This window comes from Nomia melanderi, chromosome 2, assembly GCF_051020985.1.
Source record: "Nomia melanderi isolate GNS246 chromosome 2, iyNomMela1, whole genome shotgun sequence".
In the NCBI taxonomy this organism is placed as follows: domain Eukaryota; kingdom Metazoa; phylum Arthropoda; class Insecta; order Hymenoptera; family Halictidae; genus Nomia; species Nomia melanderi.
The window spans coordinates 3,009,764-3,037,712 of NC_135000.1; the positions used below are offsets into that span (position 1 = coordinate 3,009,764).

Consider the following 27,949-nt stretch of genomic DNA (forward strand, 5'->3'; position numbering starts at 1 on the left):
GTTTCCAGAATTTATTATTGGATCCTCAATGGCAGTTGACAGTTCGTATAATGAGTCCGGGGACTTCAGTGTTTTAGAACGTGGCCTGCACATGATTGTTTCAGGATTGGGGGACGGCTAATGGGTGTAGTTTTGCATAATGAGCTCGAAGACACGAAGGTGCAAGAAATTGTGTAGAGTTGTAATGACAGTGATTTAAATGGAATTAAAATGTCGTTATTGCGGTTAGGGAATGAATTCAACGTATTATGTACTAGGTGTTGTTAAAGACTTTATTGGAGATTAATAATCAGTACTTATGGAATTTTTAACTAAATTTTTAATAGTCATTCATTATATTAGCTAACATTATTCAATTATTATTTGAGAACTATCGTTCAAAGAAAATTATTAAAGCAGTTTTTATCAGTTTTCCGTGACGTCACCTCGATTAAAAATTTTTATTGTAAAATAATATGCAGATTTGGCTAAAGTGTCATTTGTACATTAACCCACTGAGTGCCATTCGTAATTGCTAAAATTTTTCCGAAAATTGCCGTACAATTTTACCGAGAAATGCTCAGCTTACGGAAAATGTCTCTAAAAATGTTACTATTTATATGAATGTGCTAAAACGTTTACAAGGTATAGTAAACATTTTCATCTTTTGGTGACTGTGCTATTTGCAGAAATTAAAATAATTTCAGAAAAATTGTCAACGTCGCTCACAGCGAAGTTGACACTCCAAGGGTTGAAGTAGATTCTATAATAAGTATTTCAAAATTTATACAAATTCCTTCAGAACTCACGATAATTATAAATCAGGTGTAATCATGAAAGCTCCATATTGTAAATGGAGTTAATTAACGATAATGATCTGTACCATGTATCATCCCCTATCTCTCTGCCAAGAAATCCTACAAAGACGCATTTCAATTTCGATTCCTGTCTCCCTATCGGTGGCCCGGTTTCTTTGTCGAAAGCCACAATCTTTTCCTCTGCAAGGGGTAATCGAGGCGTGCCGCGGGATAGCTTGTTAGGGGTGAAACTCCTCAAAGGAGACGGCTGAAGCCGTGCGTAAAGTCGATTCGATGGGACCCCGAATGCACGTTCCCGTCGCTGGAATGACCTCTTTTCACCTGACGAGAAACCAGTTACGGGTTAAGGGTCGGAAATACCTGAAAATCATGCTCGACGACCCCTCGCTTCAGGGGTTGTAACACAGGGTCACTTCATTACGTAGTTCATTCGCGTTGCCGGAGCCATTGTGGACTTCCAGAACATTTTTGTTCCGTTCTCTGTTCGTCTTTTGTGCATCGAGGGTGGTTCGTCGCAATGGAATTAATTAGGGGTAACTTTTGCCGTTGAAGTGAAGTTGATAGGATGAAGTTAGTTTTTGAATACTGTTTTGCGAAATAAAGGAAATTTGGGAATTTAGAGGGTAAGGTTACTTCGCTGTGGGAACGTTTTTGGATCATTTATTTACAACAAATTTGTGAATTTAAAGGGTGAGGTTACTTTTTTGAAAAATTTAGGTGGTGACTGAAAAAATAGGTAATGTATTTTACAATGATAATTGTAAGAACATGTTACTGTGAACAATAAGAACAATGTGACTCTTATATTTTAATGTAAAATATTTTTTCGAATTTCTTCGCTTCAAATTTTTCTATTTTGTACAATTAACGGTTTTAAATAAAAAATCTAAGAATATTCTCTGATATGTGTATGTTTTAGCAGTTACAATTTGCATAATTATTTTTTCCAGATTTTTGTATTCAATTGAATAAAGAAAACAGAGAAGAGATTAGTAATTTGAATTATTCCTGCAACTATCCTCTCAACGAAGTCGTATAGTTCAATATTTCTCTTTGATGAAATATCCAACAATATAATTTCATTTATACTGATTCAGTAACAGTACAATTTTATTCACTAAATTATAATAATATAACAGTACAATATTATTCAATAAATTACAATAATATAAAAGTAAAGTTTTATTTAATAAATTACGATAATACAACAGTACAATTTTATTCAATAAATTATAATTATAACATAACAAAATAATTCGAACTAACTATACATTTCATCCCTTAACCTACTACACACTTTTCAAACGTTCCAATTAGAAAAGCCAAATATTCTTTTAGTCGTTTCGTACGATCGTGTGTCATGTAAAAGGGTGCAACCCTTCGCCCAGCCCTACGTTCCTAAATTAATCATTTTCCGGATATTATGCCTGGCGCGTAATTAAATGGGCCCGAGAGCTAATCAACCGAATCACGAGTTCGCAAATTGACAACGTGCAAAGACAATGCGGGCCTCTTCTGCCACGCCCTTGTTTGTCATTTCATTAGCCCTATATTAGCGGTTACAAGCTGGTCCAACCCCTTGAACGGTCGCGGTGCCAACCCCTTCGTCATCACTTTCGCATTATTGGCTCGCTGGGATCGTTTGTTCCGTTCAATCAGTAACCGGAGTTCGACCAATTTCGAGGCGAACCTACCCTGCCATCGTTCATCCTCCTTTTTCGTATTCAATTCCAACCTCTTCCGCAGTTCCATTGAAATGGTTATGTGAAAAAAGATAAAAAAATGTGCCGAATGGAAAATACGCAGTTCATAACCTATTCATACAGTACGTCCATTTTATTCATGTATAGTTAAATATTGCCGTAATCGTTGAAGATACGAAAAAATATTTCAGATAAAAATTGTACAACATGACGAGAGATATTTGATAAGCAGTTTCGATTTTTTTTTTATATTGTTACTATAGTATATTGTGGTGGTTTACTATTAGATGATATTTGAAAATATGGATCTTTAGTAAAAAGAGAATTAGGAAAACAATAATATATTTAATAAGATAAAGGAAACAATACGGACAACACGTAAAATACAACACACGACTCTCGCACCAAAAATGTTCTACTCCGCTGTCGCTCACCAAAATGTCCTTCTCCACTGTCGCTCACCAAAAAATGTCCTCATGCACGCATTTCCACTCGCTTTTATCACACACCCCCATTCGCTCTGTCTTTCTCACCCTTGCACCCTTCTCACTCGCATCTTCCGTCCATAGTCAAAACTCACGCAGTCACGTACACACTTTTCTCACGGTTCAGTCGCTCAGTTCCAGATACTCTTCCTCGCATTCTTTCAGCCACTCGAAATTGTCTAAACGCAGTCACACTATTTCCCAAACATCCCGGCGCCGGTCCGTCGCAATACGACCTGGTCGCCCTCACGCACGCACAACAAACCATTCATCCTACAATAAATATTCTCGATACTACATTACTTAATGAGATTTCCAGGCCAATGCAACTTTTTAAAATGAAACTACTTGCCTGTTTTCGTTAAAGTTAGTTTATTGTATTTCTTAAGATGAACTTAACGAAGTGTATAACATTTACCTTCAAGTAATAATGTATCAACTATTTTTCTAAATATTTGTAGATAATTTTAACATCTTTAATATCTTTCATATAATTTAATATATTCCACCGCAATGCGAAACTTTTGGAAGTTTTAGTAAAGAATTGTGTTAGTATGTGTCTTTAATATTATAAGAATGTTTTTGAACTACCAATCTGATGTCTTCAACCTTTACAACTTCGAAAACTATATAAAATATTCGTCAGATATATGTGAGAATCAAAGAGGGAGAAATTTCAAAAATCGATTTTCTTTTGTTGTTTAGAACTATGGGTCCCCTTACGCAGAAAAAGTGGAAAGAAATGACATTTAACAGAACCAGAATGAAAAAGGGAAATAAATAAATTTAGTAGGGTAATTTAGAATATCTAGGAAACATTCAATTTCTGTAGAACAATTTTCATTGTGTTCTTCTTTTCACTGACCAACACTTAAAGGTGGTTGAATTTTTTTCCTGGAATATTCTAACACTCTTATTCAAGTGAAGTATTTAATTTTTAAGCTTCACATATTTGCAAATAATTACAACTATTTTGTTTGTAAATTGTAAATTATATTCCTGTAATTTTCAGTTAATTTTCATCAATCTGTTTTATCACTGATAAATGTAAAATAATCTGTTCCAGATAATCGACAGAGGATCCTTTGGCAACAATAGTTCGTGGAATACAGAACGACGAAATGGACACCTACGTGAGTAAAATTGTTTCCCGAACTTTTAATTAAACAAATAAATAAGGAATTGTTTGCCGTACATGTAAACGTTTCCGGAGAACGTTGAAAAATATTACACAATGAACTTTTAATTAAAATTCCGATGCGTGTTTGAAATATATTCAATTATAAATGATGGCATAATAAGAACATGACTTATGTCGTTTATTAAATTCCAAAAAAGAATTCCATAAGAATTTTCAACTCTTGTCCTTTCCAATAAGAATCAAAACAACGTAGTGGGATCTCTGATCAAAGATTTCTGTCGTTTGAAAATATAAAGGTACTCCAATCGATAAGCCACTTTGTTCTCAATCCGAAAGATTTTGAAAATATTGTATATAACTTCAAGTACTACAGTTTTGCTCAAAAGTCATGAGATATTTACCTGTGTTATAAGGTACTATAAGTAGCAAAAAATATAACAGTTAATTTTTAAAATAAATTAGAAGCATGGCATTTCAATTTATTTATTTTATCTGGACACAAGTAATTCTGTGACACTCTTAACGTGCCTATACAAAACTATACAAATCTTTAAAAGGAATTTATTATCCTTTATTGTTTTAAAAATACATAATATTAATATTAATTTTAGTATTTGAATGATTCCACCATTTGAGTGTCCACCACTTTTAAACAGGGCAACATATCATTGAAGTATTTAAATACTGAACTAATAATATTACAATATTAAATTACAACAATAACGACAATAATAATGCAAATAAACACTGAAATAACAATATTCCAATAAATCCAACGTTAGTCCTCGATCCCCACAAAATTCTACCAAACGTCCACCACTTTTAAACACTCCAATACATCATTAAAGTAAATACAGTGACATTATTGTTTCCACTTAAGATTGCTCCTCGTTCGACGCCGATACGCCCTTATTTCTTTTTCTTCATGAAAACGAACGAGCAAGAGGAAAGTCAACCTTTCGGTTCGCTGGACGTTTGTCTCGCGTGCTGTGCACCTAACAAAAGGAAGAGCAGAGTAAATCCTCCAGAAGCGAGCAGGCGCATCGGCCATTTGACTGGAAAGCACTCCCTCGATACACGTTGACAGAGAATACTCTCCGTCGAACTCGATTTTCTCCGATCGGAATTTTAAACAGACGAAAATCCTCTCTGCTCGCACTTTTTCAGCAGGCGTGGCCGCCATTTTCTCGCGCCTTAATGGAGCCGTTAATATCCTTTAAGCGGTGAGCAATCGAGGACCTTGTAACTATTATATATAAAAGGCGCTGCTTTCTTTACCTGCCTAGAGTGAATTAGAAAAATTAGACGTAATTCTTTTACGTGAATTATTGTTACTTTGAAATTTCATTTGAGGTTATAAATTCAAAATATTGTTACGACCTAATACTAAAAATAGAAGAGTAATTGGAAAATATATAGGAGTGGAGAATTATTTATACGATCCTTGATTGTTCGAACTATAGATATCTTGGTTTCAATTAGTAACCAAAAAATGTTTGGTAATGTCTAATTAAATTTGGGATTAATAATATAATTAAGTCGAGATATTTTTTCGACTTAATATTAAGAAGAGAATAGTAAATTGAATATATAATCCTTGGTTAATCCAACCCTCAATTATTTAGATCAGTGATGCATCGTTTTTCATTTCCTTCTTTTTTTGAGACTATGTTACTTATTTTACTGTGTTATTATTGGTCTCAGTTAGTTCGGATAATCGAGGTTCTATTGCATTTTGGCATAGTAGGTAATCAGTACTTCATTATGCAGTCCATAGATTTTTATTTTAATTATTTTTATTCACGACTAATTTTTCAGATTTTACATCGAAATGTAAAAACTCAGTTGCTTTTCGTTTACTGTATAATGATATTTGATATTTGTATCAAATACAAAAAAAAACATATTAACATTTTTTACAAACCATTTTAACACAACTCCTACATTTAGTCAAGTCAAAATATAAAAAGATAAAAGAATAAAAGGTCCATCGTTTATTTATCGTTGGCTTTGCATCAAACATTAAACGATATATTTTTGTACATGTACATCATACATATTGCAACTAAGAGAATTTTCAAAAATGGACTTGCACTCCTCTTGCTACGAGGTCTTCAATTATTTTCTTTGCCTCGATGTTGAAACTAAAAGTTCTCCGTAAATTTTATTAACAATAATATTATCCATTGAATTGGATAAAAGATCGTACTTCGGACATTTTAAAGGTTTTATTTAAAATCTGAAAATTCTGTACAAACTCTACGGTTGAATGCAAGTAACTTTGTTATGTGATAGTGATGCTCGTACAGTTAAAACAAAGCTCGTTCCCTCCCTCCTCTCGTTTCCGCTTTGGAAATTGAATATTCCTTTTATTCCCCATTTACTGCGCATTTTTTTGATATGATGTTCAAGCGAGATTTGCTCTGCTCCTTTTATTGGGCGCATTAAACACGATACTAAAGCATTTTGCGTATAAAGCATTTCCAGTTGCCGTGAGTTTAATTTACATTTTTAGTTTGTCTCGAGGGAATTGTTACCGTTGTTTGAGTCATGTGCTTAATTACTTAGTAATGTACGAACGAATTTATGTAGTACGTACAATTTTGCAATTGGACTATTAATTTTCATTTAAATCCCTGTTTTTGTAGGTTATTTTATTAAAACTGAGAAATATCTGTATATTTTCCTATGGTAAAACTTACGGTAAATGGTATAAATTATTGAATAATTATTGTCGTTTTCTGAATACATTTTTATTTTGATACACTGTATTTCGTACAATTACATGTTCTCTTGTATTTTACTATTCTTTGCGTGTTATAAATGTACCGAGTTTTATAATTTATTTATAATGGTAATTATGCAATTTTAAGTATTTATATAACGAATTATTGAAACCAGAGGCTTTTGAAACTTTTATTATTTAGAGAGCTCTGTTCGTTTTCCAGAAGATACATGTTGAACTCCTTGTATATTTTTCAATATGTACTTCCTCGTTCATCATTAAAAAAATGTAAAGCGAATTTAAAGAAAGACGAACAGCTCAGTTATACACAAATAATAAATCCCATTTGTTAACATTGATCAACGTGCAGTTTTCGTTAAAAATGAATTTCAATTCCAATTAAGAACCGTTCAATGTAAATTATTATTTTGTCATTGAATTAATAGAAAGCAATGTATGCGTTAAAATAAAGTCCATTTTATATATAACATCACATTATCGATAATACCGAACAATAAACAAAGGATAAAATACTACTCGTAAAAATTTACAATGTTTCCACCATTTTACGCCGATCCGAACTAGTCCAAAGAAAATGGCGTCCCACGGTACTCCGCCATATTGGTCCTGGCGATCGAGAACTACAAAGAAACTCGATTAAACGTGGGACAAAGCCTCAACTTCGACAAGGAATCGTCGAGATAAGCGTGAAAAGTAGTTTAAGAGGTCGACAGGAAGGTGTAATGGCGCGTAAAAGTGGGAAAGCTGTGCAGAAATTAGACGCGAAAGAGCTGCGGACTTTTCTCTTAAGGCTGGCAGAGTTAATTTCGTCCTCCGCGGCCGGAAAGCTCGGAAAACTCGATCACGTGAGTCTGACGCGAGGCATTTCCCGCGGTTCGCGCCAATGAAAACCATCGAAGAGTTGCTTTCTATTATGTAATCATTTTATCCGCTAAATATAGGGCTTCACGGCGCGCTCAGCGCAATTCGGCTTGTAATTTATGTAACGTTACAATAATATTAGCTTCCAGACGGGATGAGTATTTTACTTCGGACGAGAACAGTGCCCACTTTCGACCAGAATGATTGAATAGCTGGGAACAGTGTATCATAAGTTTATAATTACATTATTTCTAACATTTTGTTATAGATCTCGAATTATACAATAGTTTTATTACTCGCTAATGATTCATTTGTTTCCTGAAATTATTTAAAACTGTTGTAATATTTGTCGTTAATAATTCAATTGACTCGGTTTGCTGAAATTATTTATTATTATTGTGGCATTAAGGGTTAATGATTTGATTGTCTCGGTTTCCTGAGATTGTTTATAATTTTTGTAGGATTAATCGTTAATGATTTAGTAAATACGGTTTTCTGGAATTATTTGCAATTGTATGGATTTTAGAGATTTTAATCATTCTGTGATAGCCATGTCTGTTTGTAATGGGGGTGTCGAATGGCGACCGAAACGCCAATAAATTGTTCTGAAATTTATTCGCAATGTGTATTCACTGATATTGATAAATATCAGCTGCACAGAAATTTAAAAACTTGTATATGAAAAATATTAACTTAGAAGAATTAATTCTTCTGTTTCTTTAATTTCATTAATTAATATAGATAATTTAAGAAATAGATGGATTGTAAAACTGGTAATTTTTAAAATAGGCAGTTTGCGAAGTTAATAATGTCTAAAACAGATCGCTTGTAAAATGAATAATATGTAAAATAGATAATTCGCGAAATAAACAATGCTCAATATTTATAATTTGTAAAATAGGCGGTTCGCAGAATGAGTAATTTCTAAAATTGATCATTTATAAAACATATTTTCCAAAACAAATAGCTTGTAAATCATTTAATATGAAGGAGCATCTATTTGAATGAACTCCATTTCAGTCGGTTTCGCCGAAAATTCACCGAAGGCCATTGCCAATTCCCCAACAACTCGCATAAAACGTAAAAGAAAGTCGAAACAAACTTTTTCATTTCGATTGCAGTCATATTCCCAGAAACATCGCGTCGCCATTTTATTTGCAATTCAGTAGAGCGGTTTGCTCTTCCGTTGTATCGTGTTTCACGGCACTTGGTGGCTGGGGATCGATACAGCCGATAAAAAACAACGAATAACTTACATCTTCATTGACAAACAAAGAAACTCGTCAGAGAGACAAAAGTTTCCTCGAACGGCATTAAGGGCTATAATTTGCCATCCTCGGGCAAACAAGTTCCTTTATTATTAATTTTCCAAGTTTCTTCATTTTCTGACGTCAGTCTCGTCCCACCCATTTATTCCCGGTAAAGACAGAAAGAACAATTACAATCGCCCTCGAGCAGCCACCTAATTAAAGTTTACTCTCCTCCCACCATTTTATGTCCATCTTCTACGTCACCGGAACCGGAAGTTCGTTCTTCCGCTGCCACCCGGGTCAAAAAGGTGTCGAATGCTATCTGAAAACCAACGTTTGCCCTTGGACTATTTATTATATAACTGACAAATATTCCATGAAATATTCGATATTTTGTACTTTTACGTGTTACAAAATATTAGAATTAATATTGAAGTCTTTTTGAGAAATAAATTTTGTTTTCAAAACTGAAAACGTTCCAGCTATTGATAAATGATTTTTAAGGTATTTTGACTTTTACGTATTATTCAATATTAAAATTAATATCGAACGTTTCTTTGGAAAATAACTTTTTATTTAGAACTGAAAACTTTCACGGTATTGATAAATGATTTTTAAAGTATTTTGACTTTTATGTATTACTCAATATTAAAACTAATATGTGACGTTCTATAAAAAATAATTTTTTCCTTTGGGCTATTTAAAATTAATAAGTATTTCATCAAATATTAGGTATTTTGATTTATATGTATTATTGGATATTAACGCGTATATCGAACGTGTTCTGAAAAACAATTTTTCACATTTTTAGAACTGCAAGCTTTGGGAATTATTGATAACTGATAAATATTCCATCGAATATTAAATATTTTACCTATTATGTTTTATTCGATATTACAATGAATACACAGGAGAACCTCATACATTTATAATGTATGAAAATTTCTTAAAATTATATAAATTTGTATAAAATATCCAAATATCTAATAGTAATCTAATAATAATTTATACAAAATCTTTAATGTGGTTCAGAAAATTGTTTTTTCTACTGATATTCTAATACAGACTCTGCAGCACGACTTAGACCATTATATGTATCTTTTTCAAATATCATTTCAAACATCAGATAATAGTCTATTCAGAACAGTCAAAAGCGATGTAGTTCAAAATCATACGTTGTCTGTTGCATTGAATTCCGATGATACACGAGCCTGCCCCTTTGATTCTGTATCCATTTCAAATGCACAATGTCAGCTACTGGACACCAGAAGCCTTGAAATCGATCCTTGTCCAGCTTTATACTATCAGTTCTACGGAAAATCCGCATTGAAATAGTAATTCAGATAAAAATTCGAAACAGTTACACTTCTTGCTCGAACAAATGCATTGACGTTTAAACTTTTTCCTACGATAATGAAAATTATTTTATATCTTCCCTTAAAATAATATAAGAATTATTTGAATTATTATATATATTTATATTATTATATTTATATTATTATCTTTTTTTGATATATTATTACTTTTCATCAGTTCACTGCAATTGATTTTGTGGCTATTTCTCATACAGGTACCGTTAGAAAATAATGTGAACGTATATTCTATATTTTATATAAACAATATTTATTCAAATGTTATTTTATATAGACAATATTTATTCAATTGTTCAATCAGAAATGCAATTATAACATCTTTATATCACAGTGACTGAGCAACGACCCGACAAAACATAAACTGTTTATATATACATATATTTCTTTTTATTATCTCATTTAATTTCTGTTGGGTTTCTTTATTTTTTCTAAATAATAACCGCTTTTGTTTATGATACAAGAATATTATTTTCATTGTTTCTGATGCATTCTGTGTGTTAGGTCATTAATATAATTGTATATCGATTCTATGTTAACGTACTGAGAGCTTTAGGTACAGTTTGAAACTAGAAACGATACCCAGAAGGCTCGAAGGATTCACAAAGGGGAAACTATGCGAAACGCGCGCATTTTCTAATACTTTGGCGCTGGAGGCTACACCATTCATCGTGAAAATCACGTTACCAAAGCGTACGAAGCTTCCCCATTCACTTTATTCACACATTCAGAGGTAGAAACAACCAGTTGACAAAGTTGTGTTAGAAACACATCATGTTTAATATTTCGACAGGGAAAATCTTACACCTCCAAATTAATATTTCATTAAGCAAATAAAAAATATTTCAATGTATTATTTAACTCAGATAATTTTCCATTTAAAAGCTCCCAGTCTCTTGAGTTAGCTTCATTTTTTTTTAAATTTCGCAATATTTTCTTTGTAAAATTTGAATAAAAGCATCAAGTAAAATAAATATTTTTGGTTTAAGTTTTTTCACTATGTTACTGTATGTGAATTGTCGGTTACTTTTAAAAGTGAAATTTTAGAGGTACATTCTTAGACATATGACGGTTAACGAAAGTAAAAAGTGATTCACCAAAAAAAATGTATAGACCCTTTCTCCAAAAACAGCTTCAAATAATACAACTGGTAATTTTTTAACAAAAAAATCTATCTGTGATCAAGTATCTTTTAAATTAATTGAGTTTACAATTCGTCGCTGAATGAAAAGGCTATAATCACCCAGTTTAATTTCGTGCTTCTCGCAATATTTTCTTTACAAATCACCACATCGTCGAATCTTTAATTAAAAAAAATGCTTAACTCCTGATCAAATATTTTCTACATCGAATCAATTGACAGTATATAAGTGAATTAAAAGTCAACAGTATCTCTCAGTTTACTTTCATTGTTCTATAGATTTTGCGGTATTTTCTGTTATAAATAAATAAAGCTTCAAATCTGTTGACAAGAAATCTGTAACTCTAAACCAAATTTCTTCCAAATTGAATCTGCTCACAGCCTGAAAGTGAATCATATAGAAATCGATAATCCCTTTCAATTTATCTCCATCTTTCTCTAAATTTCACAATATTCTTCTCATAAACGAGTGCAATTACGAATTTCTCAATAGAAAAAACCCTAACCCTCGATCGAATATTTTCTAAATCAAACCAATTGACAGTAGACAAGTGAATTAACACTAGATTTACGGAACGCGTCAAATTGACGCATATTGGATTTTAGAAATATTATTTTGTAAATGTTTACGCCGATTTTGATTGATGCGATCACACTGACATGTACCCCAATTACCTACTATCAAATCTCCAGTTTCCACAATCTAAATAAGCGAGCATCAATTCTTTTAGGAATAATAGAATGAAGTGTACAATAAATGCCCCTAAACTTAGCGTTAAAAGTCAACAGTTTCCCTCAGTTGAATTTCATTCATCCTTTATAAACCGGCGTTAGATTTCTTCAGTTTCACGCATTCGTTTCGAAGATGTGATTAATTAAAATCAGGAATCATTCGAAATACAGTGAACTTCATTTTTACAACTTTCCCATCAGATCATCGATCGAAAATTGCCTTTCTCACCCTGTAAGACCCACAGCACGATGCTATATCAAAATTTTAAATGCCTTGATAAAAGGTGTGGTATTAATGGTTTTTTAAATATGTTTTATCTCCAAAAAAACACAGGAATAGATAATTGAATAAAATACAAATAAATAGAAACGATATAGCTCGCAGTGTACAGGTCTTTTCTCTTCTCTAGTCAACGCAACTCTTTCCAAATCTCTTACCATCCGCACTTAAAAACCATTCTCTCCCCCACAAGCATTCTTCTCACTCGCACTTCCAACAAATCCTCAAACGCACCCCACTCTCGCCACCACGCACTCATCATCCTCGCTTACGCATCCTTTGGAAAAAACCCACCAACCCTTGGGCCTGGTCTCCATGAGTCCGTTTCTCTTTTATGATCCTTAGAACACTCGCTGTCCCACTGTCTTGAACCTACGATACTACAAAGGAGAAGCTAGATTCCGGAAACTGTTGCAGCGATCTGCGTATCCTTTTAATTTTCCCAATAAAAGAACCCCTAACCCTCGATCATCACATGGAATCATCTCGCAGTCCAAAAGCGAAAACAGGCCAAGAGCGGTAGGAAGCTCGAATAAACGGAACGTCGCGACGTGCTCTGTTTTTTTTCGTCTTTACGACGCCCCTCGAGAACAGACACACTTTAAGCGCCGCCTCGGCTAATGCACGCCACTCTCTGTCCGTCGTGATTGACCAGATCAACCCAGCCGGTCGTTGGGCGAATTTGTTCGCTCATTCGCTATGGGTTCTAGCTAGCTTGGCTAGATCAGCGAAACTGACGGGAATACAGTTAGCCCCTTGGCTTATGATTTCTTTCTCAACCCTGATCGATATAGCTACTTTGTCATTGGTAATTTATTGGAAAAAGAGAAAAATTCTAAGCATATGTTGTGCCTATATTTCGTTTTAAGTGTAATAGTTGATTACAGAAGAATAATATTCACTTTGAAATCAAATGAACTGACAAGGAGAGTGCAAGGCCTTCGGATCACCGATTTCGTTGAAACTTTGCATATTACTAGATATGGTTCTCCTGTTTATAAATATATACCATTATAAGGGCAGATACTCAATAGCTTTTTAGAGAGAGACATTTTGGTGCGTATTATTTGAGCGAGACTTCTGAGCGAGGCGTTAGTGCGAGACTTTGTGGGCGAAACTTTGCGTAATCGGCGAGCGAGCGTTTAGTGATCTGTAAAGATCTTGCGACTTGTAAGGGAATATCCTGCAACATCGAGGACTCCCCCAGGATAATTCCTGCAATATTGGGGGCTCGTCCGGGATAGTTCCTACATATATTTGTTGAATCATTTTGAAAGTCTTCATCGCTTGTTCTTGTAGCACAAGGGGTTAAGCACTGTGCAGTTTTCAGTACCCTCAGGAGCCACATAGCGACTGCGGTATGGGAATTGGGGATCCCAAGATCTCTGAGCTAGCCCAACGGACGAGCTACAGTCCGCCTCTCTCGTTAGCTCCATCAGCCCCACACACGTTGAAACCTGTAACGATGCAGTCGTGACGCATTGAAAATTTTTTTGGACAATTTTCACGTTCAGCCTATGACGCAGACATAGACTATAGACAAAGGTTACTCCCCAAAAGTAGCATATAAGGAACCGGAATTTGTAGCATAAATCGACGAAACAAATACACAAAACGGAAAGAATTTAATATTAACACTTTGCGGCCGAACGTTGAGACTTCGGAGAGATGAAGTGTTCATATTTGGAAGACTAAGTCGCAGAAAAATGATTTAGTTACTCTGACAGCGAGAGATCGGCTCGTAGTTTCCTTTTTCCTATTAATTGAGTAATTTAATTTAACTTCATTTGTTGGAAACTTTGTATATTTCAAAGTATTTTCGTCCGCACAAGGTTAAATTATTTGATTGAATTGCATTATTATTATTGCATTATATTATTAAGTTGCATTATTTGTAATATAGAAATGTTTCTAAATAATCATCGTTTAATTGAGTGAACTATATTAATTCGATTTGGTTGGGGGTCACCGGTGACCCCCATGATATTCAGCGTGTTAATTATTCCCATTCTGGCGAGCTAAATGATTAGTTCTAATAAGGTAAACAAACTAGAGTAACTTAGAAAATCTTGGAAGAAAATCTGAAAAACCTGAAGGTGTTCTAACAAGTTCTAGTAGAATCGATGACCACAGAAGGTGCAAAAGATCTTAGGCGGTTCGAGAGGATCCTATGTAACTTCAGGGAGTTTTCGGAAATTCTATGAATCCTGAGAGGAAAACGGAGTCTCCATAAAAGGTGGTCTATAGAAATCATGGCGTTAGCTTCACAGTGGTCGCATGCCGGCATATGCTAGGCTAGGGGTTTCCCGAGAATCTCGGCGTGCGAGCAGCGTCCCACACTGATCCGGCATTAGCCTGGATAGTTAGTAGAGCTTTGGAAAGCATCTCGCCGCTACTAACAGTCTACAATGTAAACTATCCATAAGACTCGTCATCTTCAGGAAGCTATGTTGGTAAGGCTTCAGCCTGGGATTGTGATGTTTGATCAAGATCTCCGTGGTATGTACAAGACATTTGGAGCTGCCTGTTAAATTACTGAAACGAGGAAGAAGTTTGAAAAGGTTAGGACAGAGGGTTTCGGTTTCCATGATCTACCAGTGGACTCATTAGTAAGGCTTTCTGGTAGGCCCGTGCTTTAGACGCAGGGACGAGGATAGGATATTTACGGACCTTACATATACAAAAAGCTTCCGGACTTAGCAGGAGCGAGAAAGGCTCTTAGGTGTCGGTAGCCCTTTATTGGCGGAGTAGGAGACGTACTGCCACAAGTTAAACATTCGGATCTTTATGCGGCTCTTACATCCTTAGTCAATCCTAAAAGTTGACAAGAGGCAAGGGGTCTCTTACACTTAGGATGCTTGGGTCAATAGCTATAGAACAACAGTTGGTGTTATTGGCCAAACATGTGACGAAGGCAGCAGGCGGAACACGACAGATGAGATGTAACGAACATTGACGTTGAATTTCGTTTCTACGCAATGGCGGCTTTTTAGATTTACCGAATCTCGGGAACGCGGAGGCTCTTGCTACTATGTTTCCTGGAAGGTCCGACGTGGAGCGTGCGATCGATTCCTCCTGTCCCTTTGCACTTTTTAGTTTTTAAGATCGACTCTGGACGCGAGAGCTGCACAGTTAGTACTTACCTTCTCCGTGGCGTTGGTATAGGGTTCTGTGGTGGCTGTGGGGGTTGTTGATGTCCGTTGATGATGAATGAGGTAGGGGAAGGCGTAAGGTAGAATGGGGGGAAAGACTTTTCTGGCTTCGCTGGTTCTAGCTGACCGTCCGCGACACGATCCTCTCCTCGGCTGGCACCAGCTGTTTACTTTCAATCGAAGGGTGAATTTATTGCTGGATCCGCCGGACCGTGCTCGAGGGAAATACCATTAGAATGCCGGCTGGTCAACAAGGGTTTAGGTGGAAATATTGTTGACTGTGAGAGACAGGTATAAGAGGGTGCTGATAAGAATACGTTTGTGTGCTTGAGATGATATTGTGGGTCTTCAGGATATTTTCGGATTTGGTTAAAGGTTTTTGGATGTTTCGGATATTTTTGGGGAACATTGGGTTTATTTGAAGGTAATGATAATGAGAAAAATTAGAGGTTAACATCGTTATGATAGTTCTTAAGGGTTTGAATTGTCATTAAGGATTTTTAGGACATTTTGGGATTTTATTAAAATCTTTGGATGCATTGGAAATTTCTGGGGAACATTGGGTTTATTTCGAAATAATGATAATGACAAAAATTAGAGATTAACATCGTTGTAATAGTTCTTTAAATGCCATTAAGAGTTTTTAGGATATTTTGGGATTCGATTAAAGGTCTTTGGATGTTTCTTCATCGATAGGACTTTCTTGGGAATCATTGTACTTATTTGGGGATAATGGTAATGAAATATCCTGGACGATGCTGAAGATTAGGTATTGATATCGTCGTGATAATGCTTGAGATACTACTGGGAGTATTTAGAGTATCTTGGGATTTGATTAAAGGTCTAGTGGTACTATAGATATTCTTTGAGAATCACTGTGTTTATTTGTAGAAGATGAATGTGAAATGTCTTGGACGATGATGAAAATTAGAGATCAATATCGTTATGATAGTACTTGAAATGTCATTAGGGTTTGTAGGATATTTTGGGGTTCGATTAATGGTCTTTAGATGTTTTGGACATCTTTGGGAATCATCGTGTTTATATGGAGATAATAACAATAACATCTCTTGGACAATGGAAAGTTAGAGATTTCTGTACGGAGAAAAAGAGAGTTTCTGTATAACCTGAAATTGCTTGAAACTTGCCAGAACTCCTTGAAATTTGTTGGCATCGTCCAGGATCTTACAGGACTTTCCGAGACTCCCCATGATTTCTTTAGACCACTTTTTATTGAGACTGTTTTCCTCTCAGGATTCATAAAATTTCCCAAAACTCCCTGAAGTTACCTACCTTCTATAATCATTGATTCTTTTAGGACTTCTAAGGACACCTTCAAGCTTTACCAGAATTTCTTCGAGAATTTCCTAAATTACGTTCTTAGGGCTTTCTGACATCCTTTGACTTTTGTTAAGATCCTCTAAAACTTCCTGAGCTTTTCAGTAATCCCCAAAATCTGGGACTCTCTAAAATCTCCCAATATATTCTAAATCTTCGGAAATCCTTCAGAATTTCCCAGGATCTACATTCTATTAGTACTTCCTTGAATATTCTAAATTACCTTAAATCACTTTTCCCAAAGCAATTCGCATTCTAAAATTCAAATTTCATTTATCTAAAATTCTTCAAAAAATTATTCTAAAACCCCCTAAAGTCCTATCACAATCACAGTAATATTACAAATACCACTCTCTCGATATTTTTCGAATTCCACAAACATCCTAGAATATCTGTCATTCCATTTTTTCAAGCATTATTCAAATAACCTTGTTCTGTGAAGCACCCTTGGACTCAACAATTCTTTCTTACACCCGTCGTCAGTATCTCCGTGACACTTTATCAAGTGTGATTCAAAAATACAAGCGCACAAGCAGCATACGTGAAAATAGCATGCAAGAGAACAGATCTTCTCTCGCAGAAATACTTGGGTATGTAATATTTTTGCAAGAATTGTCTTCGGCGAGCAGCTTTCCTGTTCCCAATTGAACACGAGAAATTCCGCGGAGCTCCACCGTGGCCAAGGACCCACGGCAACATTTTTCAGTTACTCGAATCCGCAACGAACTGATTTAACTAGGATTCCTGCCGCATTCTTCCCCCTTACCCAGAGTCCTCGAACTCGTGGAAGGAAAGAACGGACAAAAGCGGAGTTAACAGACTGCGCATTTGAATCCTATTCTCCGTTGGAAACTTCCTTAACGCATTACGGACGAGGTATCTCAAGTTTTCTATGTCGGTTTGATACGTTCCAATTTCTGTTAAATTCGGAACTTAATTCTATCTTTTCATTCGATGAATTCATTACGATTATTTGTTTTGTTTATCTTTTTCAGTAAACATTGTGAGAACAGGAATATTTAATAAATCTTTATTAAGTAAAATATATTTAGAGCAAGATGGTTGTAACGTTCGTTATTTTTATTATTGCATATCGAATAGACATTTAAACGGGCAATAACCTGAAAATACTTAAAACCGACATTAACACTAAATACGCATAATAAGTTCTGTGATTAACGAAACGTTTGAGTCGGCGATGGATAATCGAAACTAAAACAGCAATTTATTTTATTTGTATTATTTTAATATTGTCTTATGTTGTATAGTAATCACTGGTAGTATTATTGATAGAAGATAGGATTATTACAGAATGTTACTCATCGAAATGTAATTCTTATCAAAATATAAAATTTTAACATTTCAGTGGGACGCTGTGTGAAGAACAGATAAAGTGTCCATACTGTATGATTAATTATAATGATAATTATAATTATGGGTGTTAGTGTAAATGGCTAAGCATAATAAGCAACAGAATATCTGATCTGGAATCTGTTAACATCTTTCAATTTCCATGTTGTGTTTATTACGCTAAAAGGTTCTCCCTTCTTATTACTGTTAGTCATCTACGCGAGCTCGTCCGTTGCAATTTCTTTCTAAAAAAGATTCAACCGGCGATAATGAAAAGTAAGAAGTTGAATCATGTTTCTCATGCGAAACGCTATTTTAATTATTACTGATGGGCGAGATACATTTTACTAAGAGGAGTAGAAATTTTTATACGATGGTTCGCAAGTTGAAACGAAAGATCCAGGGAGAAGAAGAGAAGGCAACAGTTTAACATTTCTTCTTTATTTGTTGCAGGAGGATATCGATTTTAATAAACCGAACAGCCCGAATATACAGAAAGAGATACTGAAGATAAAAGCGAGACAATGTCACCAGGGGAATATTTCGATGACAGGTGAGTTTTCAATTAAACTGGACAGTTACGTTGAAATGAAACACGTTGAATGGAGTTCTATACTCTTTGTTACACTTAATTCTTAATGATTTACTTTAAAAGTTAAGTAATTCACTTTGTTATTGGTAATGCTGATAATAATTTGTCATTTATAATTAGTCATTTTAATTGATATTTTAATATCCATTTTATTCTCCTATAAAATTACATGTAGAAAAAATGGAGTTCTTCGGTGAAGCAGAGATATCTGAGAATCTCAGGGATATTGAGAGTTTCATTGAGAATCACTGGATTTAACACTTTGATTGCCAATTAAATAACCCTCAAAATTCTCCCGTGTCACCCGTATTCGGGTGACGTGGCAGTCAAAGGGTTAAAAGCGAATAATGTGAAGATACTTATTATATAATATTCTGTAGCAAAAATAAGAATATCCATTAGAAGAATAGTCTGGATCTTATTTTAGTTACTAAGAGTCTTATTTGGATTTGTGAGAATGATTGAAACTCCTCAGAATCTCTTAAGCATCATTGAGATGTTTATGGGCTGTACTATCACTGAGAACTATCACTGAGATGTCTATGGATTTTGAAGAAATTTTCACAAGGTTCCAAGGAGTTCTTTCAGGAATTCTTTCAAAATTTCAAGAACTCCTTGGAACCTTGCGAAAATTTCTTCAGAATCCACTGAGAATCTCAGATATGCTTTAATAACTTCACTGAGAATAGGAATACTGTCAAAGATAATTAAAATTAGAGGCATCAATTCTTCAAGTCAGTAATTAAAACTTGCTGAGACATGGATGTAATATTTAAATGTCACAACAAGACTCAGCGGACTTTTCAGACCAGCTTCTAACAAAGAATACGATATAAAATCACTAGAATAACTTCATGTCAACTCGATACTAATGAAAGAGATGAGGGATTTCACAGTATTCCGCGCAGTCGGTCTAGTAATTAGCGGCAAATGATACCAGTGGTAATGTTTGAAATAGAAAGCAGTTCGACTTCGCGTTCGACTCCCATTACATGGAGCCTTATACACCTCGCAGACTGGCTTCGCTTTAATTCACCCTATTTCCTTTAATTAAAGGACACTTGAATATGGAACAGTGTCATTTTCCTGTGTATTACGTATTCCATACATTCTCGAGTTTCATTTTTTCCTCTCAATTGCTCCCTTGTTACTTCAAGAGAATTCTAGAACTTTGAAGTTAGAGAATCCAAGATACATTTTTCCCTTAACAGTAATTTTACTTTCATTTCATACTCCATGTATTCCGCCATTTTTCTTTTTCTACTTTAAATCCTTGGAGTTCTTAACCCTTTGCACTCGAAAGGTGACTCTCAGTCACTACTTGATTTGATACAACAAAACTATGAAGTTGAATATTTACTATTTTAAATTAAACTTTGTGTTGCAATGTGAAATATTTAAATAAAATAGCTTTTTTGCTTATTTTATCTGTAAATTATCGTTAAGTTGGTTTCAAATAATGTCGTCTTTATCTCATCAGAAAATGTTCAAATATTTCTACTGAAAAACTGCCGAGTGCAAAGGGTTAATATATTTCTCACAGCATAGTGCACCTTGATATTTTTTTTGCGAGGACTTCTTTTTTTCAATTTCTCATTTTTCCCTTTTCATATACATCCTCTCACTAACCGTTATTTAGGTTATCTATTTCATCCTGAGAAAAGCTCTTGAGCAGCTTTTCCCCTTAATAAACAATTTTTTACTTTATATCCTTGAAGACCTTACCACTATTCCTACCACGACCGGTCAAATGACCGTTTTTAAAATTTCTATCAGAATTTCCTATATACAACGTAATTGAATTGCCTTTAAACTTCACGACTTTTCCTGGAATATACGTATAATAGATTTTTCAATATTCACTTCTTTTTTTATTGTTTGTTTTCTGAGAAAAATTTGTAGTCTCTCTTACCTACCACGACCGGTCATTTGACCGGCAGAATGATTTATATCTTTTTGTAATAGTATTCTCTCAAAGACTCAATTCCGAAACTATAAAGTCGTTACAAACGAAAGGTAACGCAGTTGTGGCATGATTTTAGCCGAAAAGTGCCTTCCAGGGACTGCTTTACGGCACTTCCAAGTGTTTACAGTTCTCGCTCGTCTATCGGCCTCGGCAAAATTGGTAAAATGTAAATGTCGGAGATGATCTTTACTGTTATTTTTCAATATCCTACACTTAGCTGGGATAAATGCATGGGTTTTATACACAGAAACCACGGGAGAAGAAATTTCGAGACGAGAATTTTTATTTCAATTGGCAGAAGAACTTGCCATCGAATATCAAAAAGTGCTACAGCTAGGCAAATAAGATCAACCAACACCCGTCACAAATACAAGTACAGGTTCACGTGAACGGAAAAAATGCCAGATAAGATATTGCAAAGACAGTAAGACTAACAAAGTTTGTCTAAAATGTAAAAAGTACATATGTGGAAAATGTACAATCGAGAAGCCTATATCTAAAAATGCGGTGAAAACGGATGAAATATACATTATATACTTCTGAATAAAAGAAACTGTACTTTTATACTATCAAATTGGTTATTATCTTCATTCTATACTAAAAAATATAAGTTGTGTTAAAGATCGGTCGTTTGACCGGTCGCGGAAGGAATAGGTATACGTGAAGTGTTGGTAGGTATAGTGTTAACGCTAGGTTTACGGAACGCGTCAATTTGACGCAGGTCGAATTTTATAAACATTATTCGGTAAATGTTTTAATCGGTTTTCGTTGATCCAGTTACACGAATATGAATTCTGATTGTCTATTTCTACATCTACAATTTCCAAAATCTAAATGAACGAATATCAATTTCCCCAGGAACAATAGAATAAACTGTACAATAAATGCCCGTAAACCTAGTGTTAATAATACTATTTTCTGTAAAAATTAATTTATTCCTTTTTTATTCCCTCTTTTAAAGAATTTTATTTTTCATTTCCTTTCCAATCATCCTTTTTCTCTTCTACAATATTCTTGCAGTTTCTCTAGGAAAAGTCCTATACCCTCTAAAACGTTATTTAGGTTATTTATCGTTGCTGAGAAAAGGGCTTCGACGGTAAATCATCTTTCCCCCTTCGATACCCAATTTTCTTTCGAAGCCAAATCATTTTCGGATTTTCTTCTTCATATTTTGACCCTCTCACAGAATCTCTCCGTATAACTTTCACGAGGGCGGGGAGAAGGATTTTTTTATTTGCCTCGCGAACACTCTCTTACTTTCGTTCAGATTCACACTTCTAGGGGGGTTGTTGGAGTATTGGAAAAGGGATAAAAGCATACCCTTGTGGCTACAAACACAATGCCTGTCGAATATAGCGTTGTCCTATTTAGTAATATCTAATTTTCACTCCATCGGTAAATACAGGTGGCACAAGATCATCCATAATTATTAATCATTAATAAAGCCTGGGGTTCGTAGAAATGGAATTTAATTTATCTCCCAACCCTTTTCTCTCTACCAGCTTTGATGTAGGATAATATATTCTTGAATGATCTCAGTGGAAAGCGTTCCATTATACCATTATTAAAATACGATCCAATTGTGTAGAGGGTGACACGTTGCGTCCAACTGTGGAGGGAGGAAAATATTGGGAACATCGCATGCTCTAGTCAACGTTGCCGGGAATATGGAAATATTTTATAATTCGCTGAATCCAGAAAGCTATTGATCACCCAGAGAACGCGTTTCAGACAATTCTAATGTGAAAAACACACATAAAAATGTAAATTCCGGGAATCCCCCCCTTTACACTCTATGGAATCGAACCCTGGTCGATTTGCTGGGAGTTTGGCACGTAATCAACACCACTGAGGGTGCAATTGATGAAACGAACAGTTTTTACACAACTAGAAAAATATTTCTCGTGTAATATTTACGTAATGAATGTATGAAAAATATACTTTCTGATTTCTTTTTTATTTTCTGCTGGAAATATTATATTTGTTGTTATAAAATACGAGCTTTCTCTGTCATGAATAAATGTCATGGAATAAAATTTTGTTTATGCTTTTTCATTAAAATAAATATTACATTTTTCTTGGAACCTTTCTATATGAGATCTCTGTATTTATATGGTAAACGATGTTTATCGTTTATAGGTAATTCTTCTGAATTGACTTAATTGTTGTAAATTTCCTGGTGTGTGGGGACTTTACCCGAAATAGAATTTTAAAATAAAGAAATTGCTCAAGGTGCTCTTTCTTGTAATCGAGAAATAAACTAATATGTCAAAGGATTGAGTTATCTGATCACAAAAGGGTAGAAAATTGAAATTCTCGGGTATTCCCCGACATTTTCCCGAAACGGAATTTCACTTACGGTGGCAAATATTTGAACAGAACGTCATTGAAACTACAAGTTGCCTCGATCTACAGTTAACACCATGGATTTCTGTCTCGTGATGGAAACGCCTCTCAAATGCTTGAATCTCCCCTTTACACGCAGTCCATTAATTAATTAATATTTACTTTCTTCTTTTTTCTGTATTCTCATATTTCTGGCTGTTGCGTCTCCTACATTTTAGTATTCTGAGGTTACGCTTTTCTCGTTGTTCGTTTATGTTATTATTAAATATCACTTTTATGATAAGCGGAGCAAAAGCTCCTCCTCCAACAAGTGAGAAGAGATTTGTGAATACAAATAATTTCTACACATATTCTATTTAATTTATGATACTCTTTTATTCCAGTTTCTACCTCACACACTTTTATTATATACCGAAAATACTATTACTATTATTATTATTATTGTTATTATAAGATGAACAAAACTAAGCTCCTCCTTCTTAAGAGTGAGGGTAGATTTGTAAATTTTAGTAGTGATACTTTTGTCTTTCTTTATTCGGCAATTTATTATCCTTACTTAGTATACATTTTGTCGTCTTACTTCTGTATAATAATACTATTATCATTCTTACCATGAAAGTGGGTGGAGTTATAGCTCCTCCCTCGGAGGAATACAGGCAGTTTTATAACTTCTATTACTCACGCTTCCGTTTTGTAGCGTCTGTCAGTTTATTATCTTTAATATACAAATTATCTACTTCTTGCGTAAATTATGCGTATTATTAGTACCATCATAGTGGGCGGAGTTATCATTTTTATCACAGAAGAATAAAAGAAGCATTAGGATATACATTTTATGCTTTATTAATTTCTGAGATTACTATCCTTCATTCATTTTTCTTTCTCTTCCTTATTTCTACGTATTATTACCATTATTGTTGCAGACACAGGCGGAGCGTGACTCCTCCCATATAATAATGGAAACAGCTCATGAATTTTACATCTTGTACCTCGAAATTTATTTATTTTTAAGTTTATTATACTTAATTAATGTTTTCTCTTTCTATGTGTTCTTATTAATATTGAATAGAAGTGGGCGGTGCGAATGCTCCTCCCACAAAGGTACGGAAACGACTTTACTTCTCATACTTCTGTTTTCATTTATCTATTAGTTCATCTTCTTCGATATATATTTTATCTTCATCTTACTACTATAGAATTGTTACCATTGCTACTACCATAGAAGTGGGCGGATTCATTGCTCCTCCCACAAAGTTGCGAAAACAACTATATGAACTTTACTTCTCATACTTCTGTTTTCATTTATCGATTAGTTCGTCTTCTTCGATATATATTTTATCTTCTTCTTACTTTCACATAATCATTATTATCACTACTATCACGAAAGTGGGCGGAGTCATTGCTACACTAACAAAGAGACCAGAAGGCGCTCAAAGCCTATTTCGCAGACTGCACGCGATGAACAGGGAGAAATTTGATGGGTGAACGACGCGAGAGGTAATAGCTCGCGGAAAAGAGAAATGTGCCGACAAAGTGACTGCATCGTTGCATATGCAAATGCCTAAACGTGATTTCGACGCGCACACACACGACCGTTAATGGATTCCTATTCCTGTAACTGGGGGTCAGCGGTAGCAGCGGCGTCTGACTGCGAATCGCAGGACGATAGCTTCGACACAAACTTTGAGCCACCGATTCCGATAATTGTCAGGTCGTGTATTGTGATCGCAGCAAATTTTCCGTAATGAGGGCCACGCGTTCCTGGAAAATCAAGTAATTAACGGTATCGTTTGATCTGTAAGCACCGATCGTAATTAGTACGCACATTTTCGTTTATTTACTATATACATTTCTTGGTATTTCTCTTTTCCTATTTCCATTGAAAGTTACATTCTGTAATGTTACAAAGTTTACAACATTTATTTTTGAAAAATCATTAATAATTATTGTACTGCTTTTCAGTTACTAATAATCACTGCACTTTCTTTTCTTATTCTGTTTGCAATGGTGGCGCCTGTCCTTGAAACAGTATCTTACCGAACGTTTCATCAGAAAAATAATTTTAAATATTTTAAAGATAATTATCAGTTATTGATCGTTTGTTTTATTTATATATCGTTGAATTCTCGGAAGAAACTTTTCAGTCCAGATAACTTTAAGTTTTATAAAATAGAATATTGAGAGAATTAATAATAATTGATATAAATACAAAATAGACAAGGAAAATCGCATGAATTAAAAGAAGCATAAAAACATTAAAAGTTGCAATGAAAATAGGTAAACAAATGGACTGACTTATTATTGCTCCCTTTCTCGCTAACACAATTATATTCGTTAACTAATCGTTCCATTTATATCCACGCTGCCTCGACCAATTATTTCTCGTTTAATCACACTCTTTTGTTTTATAATCGAATATTTTCCTTCGACGAGAACAACCGGGACTTATCGTTTAATGTTATTATTTACCGTTTCATTCGGGATATTTATCGCCTTAATTCGAGACTAATTAAGAGGGGAGGTCGATATTTTATCTCCCGTGACGCGGAAGAGGAACAGTTGACAGGCAACAAGCCGGAAAGGAGAAGTCGAAGGGCAATTAAATATGATGGAGCACCGGGTGATGGGAAGCATATTTCTATACTAATCGCTTAATGAAAAATCGATCTCAACGTGGGCCACTTATCAATTACAACTTCGTCGAACAGTAATGGGGTTAGTGACTCTTTTATATTAACTCCGTTCAAGGAAATTCAATTTATACAATAACCTTTATAGTCAGCAACAATAGTACTCGAAAGTTATGCCTCCCTATTGCTAAAAAATACACAATAAATGTTACGCATTTGTAATTTGTTTGCATATTGTTAAATATTTTTTTAATTTCATTGCAAATATATTATATACATTAGATATTTAGTTGTTTCGAATTCCATTTAATTCAAATATTCAGTAATTTATTTCGTTATGTAAATATGTGAAAATGTATAAATTAAAAATTAATAGATATCTAGTTTTTTTAAATTACATTTGATTCAAACGTTTAATAATTTATTTTATTATGGAAATATTTAAAAATGAATTGATTAAATATTTAAAAATGTATGGGATAAACTATATATTGTACTTAGTTTCTTATTACTGGAAATTATTCTTAGTTTTTAGTTACTCGCTTATTCACAGGATAGACGCACGGTGTCCGATTTCTTAGTGAAAACCGGTTCCATTTCCGTAATAATGAAATTAGCGAAATATAAATTAATGAAGAAATTTCTACTAACATTCAAAGTAAAAATAAATTTGTAAAAGAAATTCTTGAATATAGTAAAATGAATAATATCATTGTCAATCTATTAATTAATGCAGACTTCTCGAAAAATAAAAACTTCTCAAGTGAAATACCTGTCCTCCATTCGCAAAACAATAATCACAACTTCCAGAAGCAATCATAGCTTCGAAAACTCCCAAGAAACAAACCTACGGTATCCAATATCTTGGCCAGCATTTCCTCTAATTCCTGAGAACAAAATTTTGAAAATCCCCACGGGCAGATTGTCCCTGCTAGTCAAATGAAACGAAAACTTTCTCGCGCAGAGTATTGGATCGATGCAAAAGTTTTGACGTTTTTATATGGGAAGTAAAAAGAAGAGTCCCGCAAATATTTTTTATTGCCTAAATTCTCGCGTAGAACATTGGATCGATGCAAAAGTTTTGACGTTTTTGTATAAGAAATAAAAAGAAGAGTCTCGCAAATATTTTCATTGACTTAATCAATTATATAATTCCCATAATTGCAATTACTGTCTCCCATGTTCCATTATTGTAAAAATGTTCTAGATTCCCAAGAGAAAAATGAGTCCAGTGATATTTTTACTTGCTCCAAAAAACGTCGAAATTTTTGCATTCACTCAATATTCTCTCAAATATCTTGCGAGATTGGCAGCGGAATTTCCGTGCAGCCCGCAATCAAACTTCGCCTATAGAATCTTTCGTTCCTTCCACCGGGCCGGAAACTGCAATGATGCCTGCTTAAATGACACTAAAATCCGTACTCAAAACTTCATCTCAGTAGCCAAAGATAGAGAAAGAATACAAAGCAAAGAAAAAAGACACATCAATAAGATGCTGCGATTATGAAAAGTAAACATCCAATAAAGAAAATTGCATTTGCAGTCATTTTCGTTGTATCTTAACACGTTGACTGCCACGAAAAACATCAGCGTTTTATGTATTACGTATTCCCTCTGTAGCAAAAATGAAGAAGAAGATTATTAATTATTTCCTATCTCAATTCTTACGTTACATTGTTACCTAGTCACTTACGCTACAGAGAATTTTAATTCAACGTCAATTATCTTACAAGCTATGATTATTACCTTGTAATTTGGGAACTCAAGTAATCGGTGACCGCCGTGGCAGTCAACGTGTTAATAATTGTAACATTAACGAGTAGTCGAGAAAACGAGCCCAAACAAAATTAAATATACGAATTTTCAAAATTAATAAAACTAGTCCGATTTGCTTCGTGATTGGACTCATTTTAATCCAAAGAATCCCAGCAATCCATTGGTGTTACATTTATAAAGTTGAGGTGAACACGAGTGACAATGAAATTTTCTCTTATGTTTATTTATTTTTGTTTAGTACTAGGTTTACGGAGCGCGTCAATTTGACGCACACTGAATTTTGTAAACATCAT

The 27,949-nt window shown here is 34.4% G+C and overlaps 1 protein-coding gene across 4 annotated transcripts in view; it reads left to right on the plus strand.

Moving 5' to 3' along the window:
* Positions 1–27,949, plus strand: part of LOC116425852 (parathyroid hormone/parathyroid hormone-related peptide receptor) — a 95,157-nt gene that overhangs the window by 47,591 nt on the left and 19,617 nt on the right. For all 4 annotated transcript variants that reach the window (XM_031974076.2, XM_076374203.1, XM_031974075.2 and 1 more), the window contains 2 exons: positions 4,052–4,118; positions 18,800–18,899. In XM_031974076.2, coding sequence (XP_031829936.1) covers positions 4,107–4,118; positions 18,800–18,899 — 112 coding nt within the window. In that variant the 5' untranslated portion in view covers positions 4,052–4,106. The remainder of the gene's footprint in view (positions 1–4,051; positions 4,119–18,799; positions 18,900–27,949) is intronic.